Source organism: Myotis myotis, unplaced genomic scaffold, assembly GCF_014108235.1.
Source record: "Myotis myotis isolate mMyoMyo1 unplaced genomic scaffold, mMyoMyo1.p scaffold_m19_p_59, whole genome shotgun sequence".
Classification (NCBI taxonomy): Eukaryota; Metazoa; Chordata; class Mammalia; order Chiroptera; family Vespertilionidae; genus Myotis; species Myotis myotis.
The window spans coordinates 3,406-16,500 of record NW_023416367.1 but is presented as its reverse complement, the minus strand read 5'-3'; the positions used below and the strand labels follow the sequence as shown (position 1 = coordinate 16,500).

The 13,095-nt window shown below is 46.5% G+C and overlaps 1 protein-coding gene across 1 annotated transcript; it reads left to right on the top strand.

The window, feature by feature from the left end:
- Positions 1 to 1,282: 1,282 nt before the first annotated feature.
- On the top strand, positions 1,283 to 12,854 carry LOC118657552 (ral guanine nucleotide dissociation stimulator-like). The gene is made up of 2 exons (XM_036311673.1): positions 1,283 to 1,465; positions 12,672 to 12,854. Exons 1-2 carry the CDS (start codon positions 1,283 to 1,285, stop codon positions 12,852 to 12,854), a joined length of 366 nt encoding a protein of 121 aa, XP_036167566.1.
- Positions 12,855 to 13,095: the final 241 nt, after the last annotated feature.

Here is a 13,095-nt window from a genome sequence, read left to right as displayed (position 1 = left end):
TGTTGCTTCCCGTTCTTCCGACGCTCTGGGCAGAAGAAAGCCCAGGGCAAGAGATGTTTCTGTTGCTGCGGAAACAGGAGCAAGCGCCACCACCAATACCCCTCGCCCTCTGGCACGAGGCACACACAGGTAACCGAGGGCAGGCCCTTTCAGCTCACACTTGGGCGCCAACTGGGGGTCACACCTGGGGAGCCCCACACCTCTTACCCCTCATCCCGGGTGTGTGTGTGTGTGTGTGTGTGTGTGTGTGTGTGTGTGTGTCCGAGATGGTGAGGGGAAGAAAGCGGGGGATGAGGGATGCTCATCCTGGTCATGGCTCACAGGAAGGGAAGCTGAGTGCTGGGGTCGGAGCTCCGCTACCCACTTGTTAAATCGCAGGGGTGCTCAAGGGGTCATCAACTTCACTCCCTGCCTGGAGGTCTTTGCAGATGCCCCTCTCTGCCTGATCTGGGGAGCAGAATGGGTGGTGGGCATCTTCCCCACTGGTAATGCCCGGGGCCCCTGATGCCTCCTGGCCCGGTAGCGGGCTCTGTCTTTGCAGAGCTCCAACAAGGGCAGCGTCGAGGAGCTGGCTGACAGGTTCACTTATGCCCTCAACGGGTACAAAGGACAAGTGCGTCAGGACAGGGAAACCGTCCAGTGCCAAACTGAGGTGAGCGCTGCCCCACACCCAGGACCCTGAGGTGACTGGGGTGGGACCAGAAGTCAGACTCAAATCTGGGGCCTCAAAGTTCTCACAGGCCCACTCCCAAAGTGATCTGTACCTTCAATCCTCCCGACCAGCTCCCTGGTAGGGGAGAAAAGCAGTCTTTCTTCCTGTGCTTCTTGGGATCAGAGAGAAAGCATCTGTTGCTCTCTTTGCCTCATGCTCCTTTCAACTGATGAACTCCCTGCCCCAAGTATCCTGTGGACCAGCCCCAGCCCGACTGTCCTTGTAGACCTTCTCCAAGCCTTACACATCATCCCACTTGATAGTGCTGTGTATTTAAAAAAGAAACAAAAAGGGGGGGGGAATCAGGGGCGGTTAGGGGCATAGGAAGGGATTAAGGTCTTGAATACTTTTCTCTGCAACCTATCACCTCACAGAGGACGACAAACCATTGCAGTGCGGCCAGCTCAGGAGCTGTGGCCTTACCCAACTCCATATCATCCCAACAAGGACAGAGTTTTCCTCAGTGATTCAGGCTTTCACTGTGGCTACACCTTGACACAAATCAATTCTTGCTAGCTCAGCAGGGCTGCCAGGAACATCCTCACTGTGTCCTCATAGACTAGGTCTGCCATGACACAGGACCACAGATTGGGTGGAAGGTTCCTGATGCCTCCTGGCTCAGTACCCACTCTGTCTTTGCAGAGCTCCAAGGAGGACATCATTGAGGTGCTGGCCCATGGACCCGACTACACCACCTACGGGGTCAGGGTGCAGGTGCACGAGGCTGACGACACAGACGAGTGCCTGTCTGAGGTGAGAGCTGGCCTCGAGGGTCTCTACACCCACAACCCCAACACAACCTGGCAGTGCCCAGAACCCACACTCCAATCTGGGGACTCCCCGGGCACCCTCCCAGGACTCTCCCTAGTGTCCCACAGCCCCAAGACAAAGAAATGCGGACACCCACGCCCCCCTCCAGCTACATGGGATGGTAGAGAGATACTCCTCATGAGATCAGAAAGATGGCAGCTGGCAAGATGGAGGTGAGGTATAGGAAGTGAGTGAGGGGATGAAAGGAAAGTGTGTGGATGTGTGTGGTGTGTGAGTGAGTGAGTGAGGGACAGTTAAATCCGGCAGGAACAGCAGAGGCTGGCAGACCAGGCTCTCTGGGACAGGGAGAGACTAATACCACTGCAGGCACTCCCTGGACTGCGGGACTCAGGCACGGAGCCCACGTCATCTTAAAGGGGAAAGCGGCCTCTTCTAGGAACTCATCAGCACCATGACCCAGACAGGCCTTGGACACTGTCCGCGACCCGGCAGCCACTCCATCCAAAATCCTGCAGCCACACCTGCAGACTTGCAGACCCTGGGATCTCCACCTCCAAAGGAGCACCCTCCATGCTGCGCCCGCAGCAGTAAGTGCAACTGCCCCTCCCCAGTGGCAGACCTCCCACATAACATTCGCATGTCTCCAGCACGCAGGTCTCTGAGGCACACCACTCCATAGACTTCTCTTAGAAGTCACTGTTAACCTCAGATGGGTGTGATTTTGTACAGACACAGGCGCACTGCAACCCAGTAGAAATTCTGAATTCCCCCTGCCTGAATAACTGCCCACACACACCCAGCTGCGCAACTTTAGTGCCAGGGCCCCTCAGCACCAGGTCCTCTCAGAGTGCGTCAGTGCTCAGCGCAGGCCCGGTGAACTGCACTGCCACAGTTGCTCACTCCCCGAGCCCATCTATCCACAGGGCACTTTGGGAAGCCGCAGTGAGCCTCTGCTAGGTCCGATCTTGGACTAATAGGGACGCACTCCCCTGGGCAGTAGAAATTCTGAATTCACCCATCCTGAATACCTGCCCAAAGACGCCTTGATTAAGTGTGCCAGGGCCCTTCAGAGTGCTTCAGTGTGCCTGCGCTAGCAAACTCACTGCAGGTGCTCCTGTGTGCTGTCACTGGAAACGGGAGCCTATCCACCACAGGTGCATCAGCAAAACTTAGTTTCCCCACCCCACAGCTGCAGAACTCTGGACACTACAGTCACATGCTTTTCCAGCATGCAGGTTTCCCAAGACCACCGCTCCACAGGCAGCCCTGGGGCCCCGCTGCGAGCCCTGCTGGTCACGCACTTAAACAAACAGGGGTGCACTGCTGGGCTGTAGAAACGCTGAATTCCCTTTTCTGGGATACCTTCCCACAGACACTGTAATCCAGTGGCTTCAGTGCCAGGGCCCTTCAGAGTGTGTCAGTACACCCTGCAGGCAAACACACCATAGGTGCCTCTGTGAGCTGCCGCTGGGATCGCGTGTATCCAACCACGGAGGCAGTAGCAAAAGCTGAGTCTACCCACCCCACAACTACAGAACTCTGACACCACAGTCATGCTTTGCCAGAATGCAAGCTTCCTGAGCCCCACCATCCCAATAGACGGTTCCTGGGTGCCACCGTGAGTCCCTGAGGGGCACGCGTGATTTCAACCAAGGGCATAAGACAGCAAAAAGTGGAACACCCCCTCCATGGCTGCTGACTTCTAGACACCTCAGTTGTACCTTTCCAGCTCGCAGGTCTACATCAAGAGAACTCAAATAGCTCAAGAAGGGAGCTACACTAGACTACCATACCCAGGAGACCTGCGAGGTCACACCAGTAGCACCATACCCTAAAGAAACTGGGTAGCAAAGCAATCGGAGCTACAATTAAAACATTACAGCAAAACATGGGAAGACAAAAAAGCAATCCACAAAGGAAAGAAAAAGAGAAATCACCAGAAAGGGAGTTAAATGAAATTGAGGCTACTAACATCAGAGAAAGAATTCAGAGTAATGGTTATAAGGATGCTCAAATGGCTGGATGACAAATACACACAACTCAATGAGAATTATAAGGAGCTGAATGAGAATGTCACCAACATGAAAAGGAACCAAGAGGAAATGAAGAACAACATAGCTGCAATAAAGAACACAATGGAAGGCTTAAACAGCAGACTAGAAGAGGCTAAGGATCGCATCAGTGAATTAGAAGACAAGGTAGGAAAAAACACACAAACAGGAGCAACCGGAAAAAAAAAAACTTAAAAAGCAAGAGGAGAGCCTAAGGGAGCTTTGGGACAACGCAAAATGAAACAACATTCGCTTAATAGGGGTACCAGAAGGAGCGGAGGAGAAGCAAGGAATAGAAAACCTGTTTGAAGAAATAATGACAGAAAACTTCCCTGATACTGGCAAGAAAAAAACTACACAAGTCCAAGAAGCACAGAGAGTGCCAAACAAGATTAACCCCCAAAGACCAACACCAAGACACATCATAGCCGAAACCGGTTTGGCTCAGTGGACAGAGCGTCGGCCTGCGGACTGAAAGGCCCGGGGGTTTGATTCCGGTCAAGGGCATGTACCTGGATTGTGGGCACTTCCCCAGTGGGGGATGTGCAGGAGGCAGCTGATCGATGTTTCTCTCTCATCGATGTTTCTAACTATCTCTCTCTCTTCCTCTCTGTAAAAAATCAATAAAATATATATTAAAAAAAAGACACATCATAATTAAATTGGCAAACACCAATGACAAAGTAAGAATCTTGAAGGTTGCCAGAGAGAGACAGAAAGTTATCTACACGGGATCTCCTATTAGAATATCAGCTGACTTCGCAACAGAAACACACCAGGCAAGAAGGGAACAGAATGAAATATACAAAATGATGCAAAGCAAGGGAATGAATCCAAGAATACTATACCCAGCAAGGCTATCATTCAAAATTGAAGGTGGAATCAGGAGCTTCACAGACAAAAAAGGGCGAAGAGAGTTTATTACCAACAAACCAGCAATGCAAGACACGCTAAAGGGACTGCTGTAAAAAGAAGAAACAGAAAGACAAGAAGAAACACAAACATTAAGAATAAAAATGGAAGATGGCGGCATAGGTTAACGCCAGAGATCGCTGCCTCAAACAACCACTTCAGAGATATAACTAAAGGACAGAACGGACATCACCCAGAACCACGGGAAGGCTGGCTGAGTGGAAATTCTACAACTAGGAGGAAAGAGAATATCATACCCAGACTCAGAGGAGGCGCAGTGCTGAAGTGAAATACTCAGGTGCGGAGTGTGCGCGCGGAGCGGGCTGGCGGCGGAGGGCGCGGTTGTTGTTTTCAATCGGGAGGGAGTTTCAGACTCTGAGCTCCAGATCCGGGCGAGTCTCTGGGGACCGAGACTCAAACGGGAGAAACGGGACTGTCTGGCTTCGGTCGGAACTCGAAGGCAGCTTTCTCTCCGAGGTTTGCAGCCATTGCTGGGGCTCTGAGAGGCAGAGCCCCTGGGGAAGGAACTGAGAGTCGCCATAACTGCTCGTTCCACCCGCCCTGTAGATCCCCGGGGACCCGCCCCGCCCAAGCCCTGCACAAACTGCACAGAACCATTTGCCGGATAGCCTCAGGCAAACGCTAGATTAGCACCGCCCTAGAGATCCAGCACAGAAGCCCTCCCACTACAGACACAGCAGACTCTCATAGCCAGTTACCCTGGAGGTCAAATCACCCCGGTATTGCCGACATCAATCAAGGCTTAAAGGCAACAAGACTGCGGACAAAGACCACTAGGGGGTGCACCAAGAAAGCATAAAAAATGAGGAGACAAAGAAACAGGACAAAACTGTCAATGGAGGATATTGAGTTCAGAACCACACTTTTAAGGTCTCTTAAGAACTGTCTAGAAGCTGCCGATAAACTTAGTAAGGCCCTCGAAAAGACTGGTGAGACCGCCGATAAATGTAGTGAGATCCTCAAGAAATCTAATGAGACCCTCGATGTTGTGATAAAGAACCAACTAGAAATTAAGCATACACTGACTGAAATAAACAATATTATACAGACACCCAACAGCAGACCAGAGGAGCGCAAGAATCAAGTCAAAGATTCGAAATGCGAAGAAGCAAAAAACACCCAACTGGAAAAGCAAAATGAAAAAAGAATCCGAAAATATGAAGATAGTGTAAGGAGCCTCTGGGACAGCTTCAAGCGCACCAACATCAGAATTATAGGGGTGCCAGAGGATGAGAGAGAGCAAGATATTGAAAACCTATTTAAAGAAATAATGACAGAAAACTTCCCCCACCTGGTGAAAGAAATAGACCTACAGGTCCAGGAAGCGCAGAGAACCCCAAACAAAAGGAATCCAAAGAGGACCACACCAAGACACATCATAATTAAAATGCCAAGAGCAAAAGACAAAGAGAGAATCTTAAAAGCAGCAAGAGAAAGAAACCCAGTTACCTACAAGGGAATACCCATACGACTGTCAGCTGATTTCTCAACAGAAACTTTGCAGGCCAGAAGGGAATGGCAAGAAATATTCAAAGTGATGAATACCAAGAACCTACAACCAAGATTACTTTATCCAGCAAAGCTAACATTCAGAATGGAAGGTCAGATAAAGAGCTTCACAGATAAGGAAAAGCTAAAGGAGTTCATCACCACCAAACCAGTATTATATGAAATGCTGAAAGGTATCCTTTAAGAAGAGGAAGAGGAAGAAAAAGGTAAAGATACAAATTATGAACAACAAATATGCATCTATCAACAAGTGAATCTAAGAATCAAGTGAATAAATAATCTGGTGATCATAATAGAATCAGGGACATAGAAAGGGAATGGACTGACTATTCTTGGGAGGGAAAGGGGTGTGGGAGATGCGGGAAGAGACTGGACAAAAATCGTGCATCTATGGAAGAGGACAGTGGGTGGGGAGTGAGGGCGGAGGGTGGGGCGGGAGCTGGGAGGAGGGGAGTTATGGGGGGAAAAAAAAGAGGAACAAATGTAATAATCTGAACAATAAAGATTTAATTAAAAAAAAAAAGAATAAAAATGACCACAAACAAGTACTTTTCAATAATAACATTAAATGTAAATGGATTAAATGCTCCAATCAAAAGACATCGAGTGGCTGAATGGATAAGAAAACATGACCCATATATATGCTGTCTGCAAGAGACCCACCTCAGAACAAAGGATTCACACAGACTGAGAGTGAAGGGACGGAAAAAATTTCTTCAGGCAAATGGAAATGAGAAAAAAGCTGGGGTTGCGATACTTATATCTGATAAAACAGACCTCAAAGTAAAGGCCATAACAAGAGATAAGGAAGGCCACTACATAATACTAAAGGGAGCAATTCAACAAGAAGATGTAACTCTGGTAAACATATATGTACCCAATACAAGAGTACCCAAATACATAAAACAACTTCTGGAAGATATCTAGGGAGAGATCGATAGCAATATAGTCATAGTAGGGTACTTTAATACCCCACTGACACCACTGGATAAATCCTCTAAACAAAAAACCAGCAAAGAAACAGCAATCCTAAATGACTCACTAGATCAGATGGACTTAATTGACACCTTCAGACTATTTCACCCCAAAGCTACAGAATATACATTCTTCTCCAGTGCATATGGGACATTTTCAAAGATAGACCATATATTAGGACACAGGCAAAGTCTCTTCAAATTCAAGAGAATAGAAATCATAAGAAGCATCTTCTCAGATCACAATGGCATAAAACTAGAAGTCAACTACAATAAAAACATTGAAAAAAATTAAACACTTGGAGGCTAAATAACATGCTATTAAGCAATGACTGGGTTACCAGAGAGATCAAAGAAGAAATAAAAAGCATCCTGGAAACAAATGACAATGAAAACACAACGATCCAAAAATCTATGGGACACAATGAAAGCAGTCCTGAGAGGGAAGTTCATAGCTCCACAGGCCTACCTCAAAAAACAAGAAAAACTGGCAATAAATGATCTAACCCTACAACTCAAAGAGTTAGAAAGAGAGCAACAAGAAAAGCCCACAGTATCCAGAAGGAAGGAAATAATAAAGATCAGAGCAGAAATAAACAACATAGAGACCAAAAAAACAATACAAAGATCAATGAAACCAAGAGCTGGTTCTTTGAAAGGGTTAACAAGATTGATAAACCTCTCGCCAGGCTCATCAAGAAACAAAGAGAGGACCCAAAAAAACAAAATCAGAAATGAAAGAGGTGAAGTAACAACTGACCCTACTGATATACAAAGGATTGTCAAAAAATACTACGAGCAACTCTACTCCAACAAACTGGACAACCTCAACAAAATGTACACATTCCTAGAAATATACAAGCTTCCAAAACTCAATCAGGAAGAATCAAAAAACCTGAATAGGCCAATAACTGCTGATGAAATTGAAACAGTAATCAAAAAGCTTCAAGCAAATAAAAGCCCTGGACCAGATGGCTTCACAGGGGAGTTTTACTGAACATTCAAAGAAGAATTAAAGCCAATCCTTCTCAGACTATTCCAAAAAATTCAAGAGGAAGGCACACTTCTAAGCTCTTTCTATGAAGCCAGCATCACCCTAATCCAAAAACCAGATAAAGACACCACAAAGAAAGAGAATTACAGGCCAATATCCCTGATGAACATAGATGCTAAAATCCTCAACAAAATTCTAGCAAACCGGATCCAGTATTACTTTAGAAAGATCATACACCATGACCAAGTGGGATTTATTCAGGAATGCAAGGCTGGTACAATATCTGCAAATCAATAAATGTGATACATCACATAAGTTGAGAGACAAAAATCACATAATCATATCGATGATGCAGAAAAGGCATTTGACAAAGTCCAACACCCTTTTCTAATAAAAATGCTCAGCAAAGAGGGAATAGAGGGATCGTACCTCAACGTAACGAAAGCCATATATGACACACTTACAGCCAACATCATACTCAATGGGCAAAAACTAAAGCCATTTCCCTTAAGAACAGGAACAAGACAGGGATGCCCAATTTCACCACTCCTGTTCGACATAGTACTGGAAGTGCTAGCCAAAGCGATCAGACAAGAAGAAGAAGAAATAAAAAGGCATCCAAATTGGAAAAGATGAAGTAAAATTGTCATTATTCGCAGACGACATGATACTGTACTTTAACCCTAAAGACTCCATCAAAAAATTATTAGACCTAATAAATGAATTTGGCAATGTAGCAGGATACAAAATTAATGCAAGAAATCTATGGCACTTTTATACGCCAATAGTGAACTTACAGAAAGAGAAATTAAAAAAACAATCCCATTTACCATTGCACCAAAAAAATTAAGATACCTGGGAATAAACTTAACCAAGGAGCTAAAAGACCTCTACCCAGAAAACTACAGGACTTTGAAAAAAGAGATAGAGGAAGACATAAACAGATGGAAGAACATACCATGTTCATGGATTGGTAGAATCGACATCAATAAAATGTCCATACTACCCAAAGCAATCTATAGATTCAATGCACTTCCCATTAAAATACCAACAGCATATTTCACAGACCTAGAAAGAACTCTCCAAAAATTCATCTGGAATAAAAAAAAAACCACCCCAAATAGCTTCTGCGATCCTGAGAAAGAAGAACAAAGTAGGTGGGATCTCAATTCCAGATATCAAGCAGTATTACAAAGCCATTGTTCTCAAACTGTTTGGTACTGGCACAAGAACAGACATATAGACCAATGGAATAGAACAGAGAGCCCAGAAATCGACCCAAACCATTTTGCTCAATTAATATTTGACAAAGGAGGCAAGAACATACAATGGAGTCAAGATAGTCTCTTCAATAAATGGTGCTGGGGAATTTGGTCAGACACATGCAAAAAAAATGAAACTAGACCACCAACTTACACCATACATAAAAATAAACTCAAAATGGATAAAGGACTTAAACGTAAGACAGCAAACCATAAGATTATTAGAGGAAATCACAGGTAGCAAAATCTCAGATATATGCCGAAGGAATTTCTTCACTGACACAGTTCCTAGGGCAGGGGTGGACAAACTTTCTGACTCGAGGGCCACAATGGGTTCTTAAACTGGACCGGAGGGCCGGAACAAAAGCATGGATGGAGTGTTTGTGTGAACTAATATAAATTCAAAGTAAACATCATTACATAAAAGGGTACGGTCTTTTTTTTTTTTTAGTTTTATTCATTTCAAACGGGCCGAATCCGGCCCGCGGGCCGTAGTTTGCCCACGGCTGTCCTAAGGGCAATGGAAACTAAAGGGAAAATAAGCAAATGGGACTATATCAAAATAAAAAGCTTCTGCACAGCAAAAGAAACCATCAACAAAACAACAAGAAAACCCACTGCATGGGAGAACATATTTGCCAATCATATCTCTGATAAAGGTTTAATCTCCAACATTTATAGGAAACTCATACAACTCAACAAAAGGAAGATAAACAACCCAATCAAAAAATGGGCAACGGACCTAAACAGACACTTTTTGAAAGAGGACATTCAGAAAGCCAAGAGACATAGAGAAAACATGCTCAAAGTCACTAATCATCCGAGAGATGCAAATCAAAACAACAATGAGGTACCATCTCACACATGTCAGAATGGCTATCATCAACAAATCAACAAATGACAAATGCTGGCGAGGATGCTGAGAAAAAGGAACCTTTGTTCACTGCTGGTGGGAATGCAAACTGGTGCAGCCACTGTGGAGAACAGTATGGAGTTTCCTCAAAAAACTGAAAATGGAACTTCCATTTGACCCCGTGATCCCACTTCTAGGGATATATCCCAAGAAACCAGAAACACCAATCAGAAAGGATATATGCACCCCTATGTTCATAGCAGCACAATTTACAATAGCTAAGATTTGGAATCAGCCTAAGTGCCCATCAGCAGATGAATGGATTAAAAAACTTTGGCACATCTACACAATGGAATACTATACAGCTGAAAAAGGAAGGAACTCCTACCATTTGCAACAGCATGGATGGAGCTGGAGAGCATTATGCTAAGTGCAACAAGTCAGTCAGAGAAAGATAACTACCACATGGTCTCACTCATTTGTGGATTATAATGAACAACATAAATCGATCAACAAAAACAGATGTAGAGACAGAGAAGCAGCAATCAGATGCTCAAAACTCAGAGGGAAGGCAGGGGAGGGTGTGGGAATGGGGGAAAGATCAAGCAATGGACTTGTATGCATGCATATAAGCATAAGTGATGGATGTGGACAATAGGCAGGGAGGGTAAGGGCAGGATTGGGGGGATAAGGACACATTTGTAATATCTTATTCAATAAAGAAAAAAAAAAGAGAGACACTCCTCACATATTTGTAGAAATATCAGAGAGAGAACTGTTGTTTGACTTCACAGTAGACCTGTGGTCGGCAAACTGTGGCTCTCATGCCATATGCGGTTCTATGGCCCCTTGAGAGTGGCTCTTTCTAAGCCTTAGGAGTACCCTAATTAAGTGAATAACAATGTACCTACCTATATAGTTTAAGTTTAAAAAATTTGGCTATCAAAAGAAATTTCAATCATCATACTGTTGATATTTGGCTCTGTTGTCTAAAGAGATTGCTGACCACTGCAGTAGACCATAAGCACTTGGGCATTTCGCTGTCTGTGTTGCTTAAACTACACTTGCCACGAATCCTATGGAGCACTCAGCTCCACTATCCTTACTGACCAGGTCCAATAATGGAGATTGTTTGCCCAGTGATGTAGCCTTTCAGTGCTGTCAGACATGGGCCTAATGCAGTTCAGCTGCCATGTCAGCAGTGCTGCCCAGAACACTGATGTGTGTCGGAATGGACTGCGTTAGGGTGCTTGCTTGAGCTGCCATAACATAGGACCACACTGGGTGGCGGTAACAGTAGACATTCATTTTCTCACAATTCCGGAGGCTAGAAGTGCGAGATGGTGCTGTCAGCGGGGCTGGTATCGCCTGAGGGGGTTGCTCCTCAGCTTGTAGATGGCTGTCTTCTCTCTGTGTGTCACATGGACTCCCCTCTGCACTGCCACGTGTCCTCCCCTCCTCTTCTAAGGACACTGGTCAGATTCGATGAAGACCCACACCACTGAATTCACGTCACCTGAATGACTTGCTTGAAGACTAAAACTCAAATGCAGACACATAATCAAGTTCTAGGGGTTGCAAAGTCATGGGATTAGGGGTACACAATTCAGGCCACAGTACATGTAATGTCCCCAGCTGGAGATGAACGCCCACTGCTGGGGGAAGGACGAGCACGTGTAAAATTTGAACGGCTGCAGGCAGATTCCAAACCCAAAGGGCTGTGGCAGGGACGTTGCCAACAGCAGTTTCTGATGATGGCTGCTGCCTTGCTCCCAGCCTGGCCCGGGAAATCTCACTCATTGAAATTTTCACCTGGCCGACGTCAAGGTGTCCAACTCAAACACAGTGTTCCGTCCCTGGCAATTGCCTCATGGGGACACTGAGGCACCTGTCACTTTACACCCACCACATGGATTAGCTCCTCCCCGAGTCCTCTGGTCAGATTCCTGCCCCGTGATCGCCTTTCTCCCATCTGCAGTCTCCAGGCATTTGCCACCTTGCGGAATCTGCCATCTCCATAATGAGGGTCTTACAATGCCCTTTAATGTAAAAGGATAAAACATAACTTTCTCTTTTGAAGTCAAAGGCTTTCACAGGCCATTTCTACCGTGTACACTGTTCCCACGCTGGGGAGGGACAAGGTTCCCACACCCTTTCCACCCATGTCAGTAGCAGGGAAGTCTCTGGTACCTGAGAGGGAATGTCATGCAGGACAGTACCCAGTTCTGACCTGCATGCCCTTGAGCAGGCATCTGATATTTCCTAAGCCTCTGTGTTCTCATCTCTATAACAAGGACCTTTTTTTGGGACTCACAGGGCCCGGGCTCTTCATATACACTATTACTACAAGGAGGTTTGTTGATCCTCAGCTAAAGGGAAGGGGGCGGGGGTGGGGGGGGGGAAGGTGCCGAGAAGGTGGCAATTGTATGAACATGTACGGAACTTCAGTGGCACTTTGAAGACCTAGAACCTCCTCCAGCCGGGGCACTCCTGTCCCTCCTCTTGCACACGTCCCAGTGGGGCTGGGACCTCCCGACTGAGCTCCAAACCTCCATCCTTGTGGGATTCACGGTCATGCCGCTGACATGGATGTCCTTCCTTCTCCCACCCAGTGTGCAGCTGAGCGAACTGGTAACCTGCATGAGTCCTGCAGGATGCAGGCCCTCCAGGAAGGCACCTCGGAGAAGGTGGCCATGGCCATGGTACCAGCTTTCCCGGGGGGAATCGTCCCCCACGTCTCCACGCTGGCCTGCTCCAGAGCCCAACGGTTCCTGGACGAGCTTCTAACTAGGTGAGCACACACGCGTGACTCTGCCCACTGCTAGCTGTGAGGCATGAAAACGTCACCACATCTTCCCGAGTCTCAGGATGCTCCTCTGAAAAGTGGGCTGCTGAGGGGGGCGGGGAGGACCTCATAGCACTGCTGTGGGGACAAGCCATGGCAGGTCTCACCTGCTCCCTGGCTCTGCAGACAGGGTAGCTGGATGTGCGGCGCTTGTTGGTGGCAATTCTTTCACTCTGTCCCACGGAAAGAAC

Bases quoted from the DNA above. Each gene is read 5' to 3' on its own strand.
- LOC118657552 (XM_036311673.1), top strand. From the start codon at position 1,283: ATGACACAGGACCACAGATTGGGTGGAAGGTTCCTGATGCCTCCTGGC. The intron at 1,466-12,671 runs GTGAGAGCTGGC...TCTCCCACCCAG, and splicing joins CAGACGAGTGCCTGTCTGAG to TGTGCAGCTGAGCGAACTGG.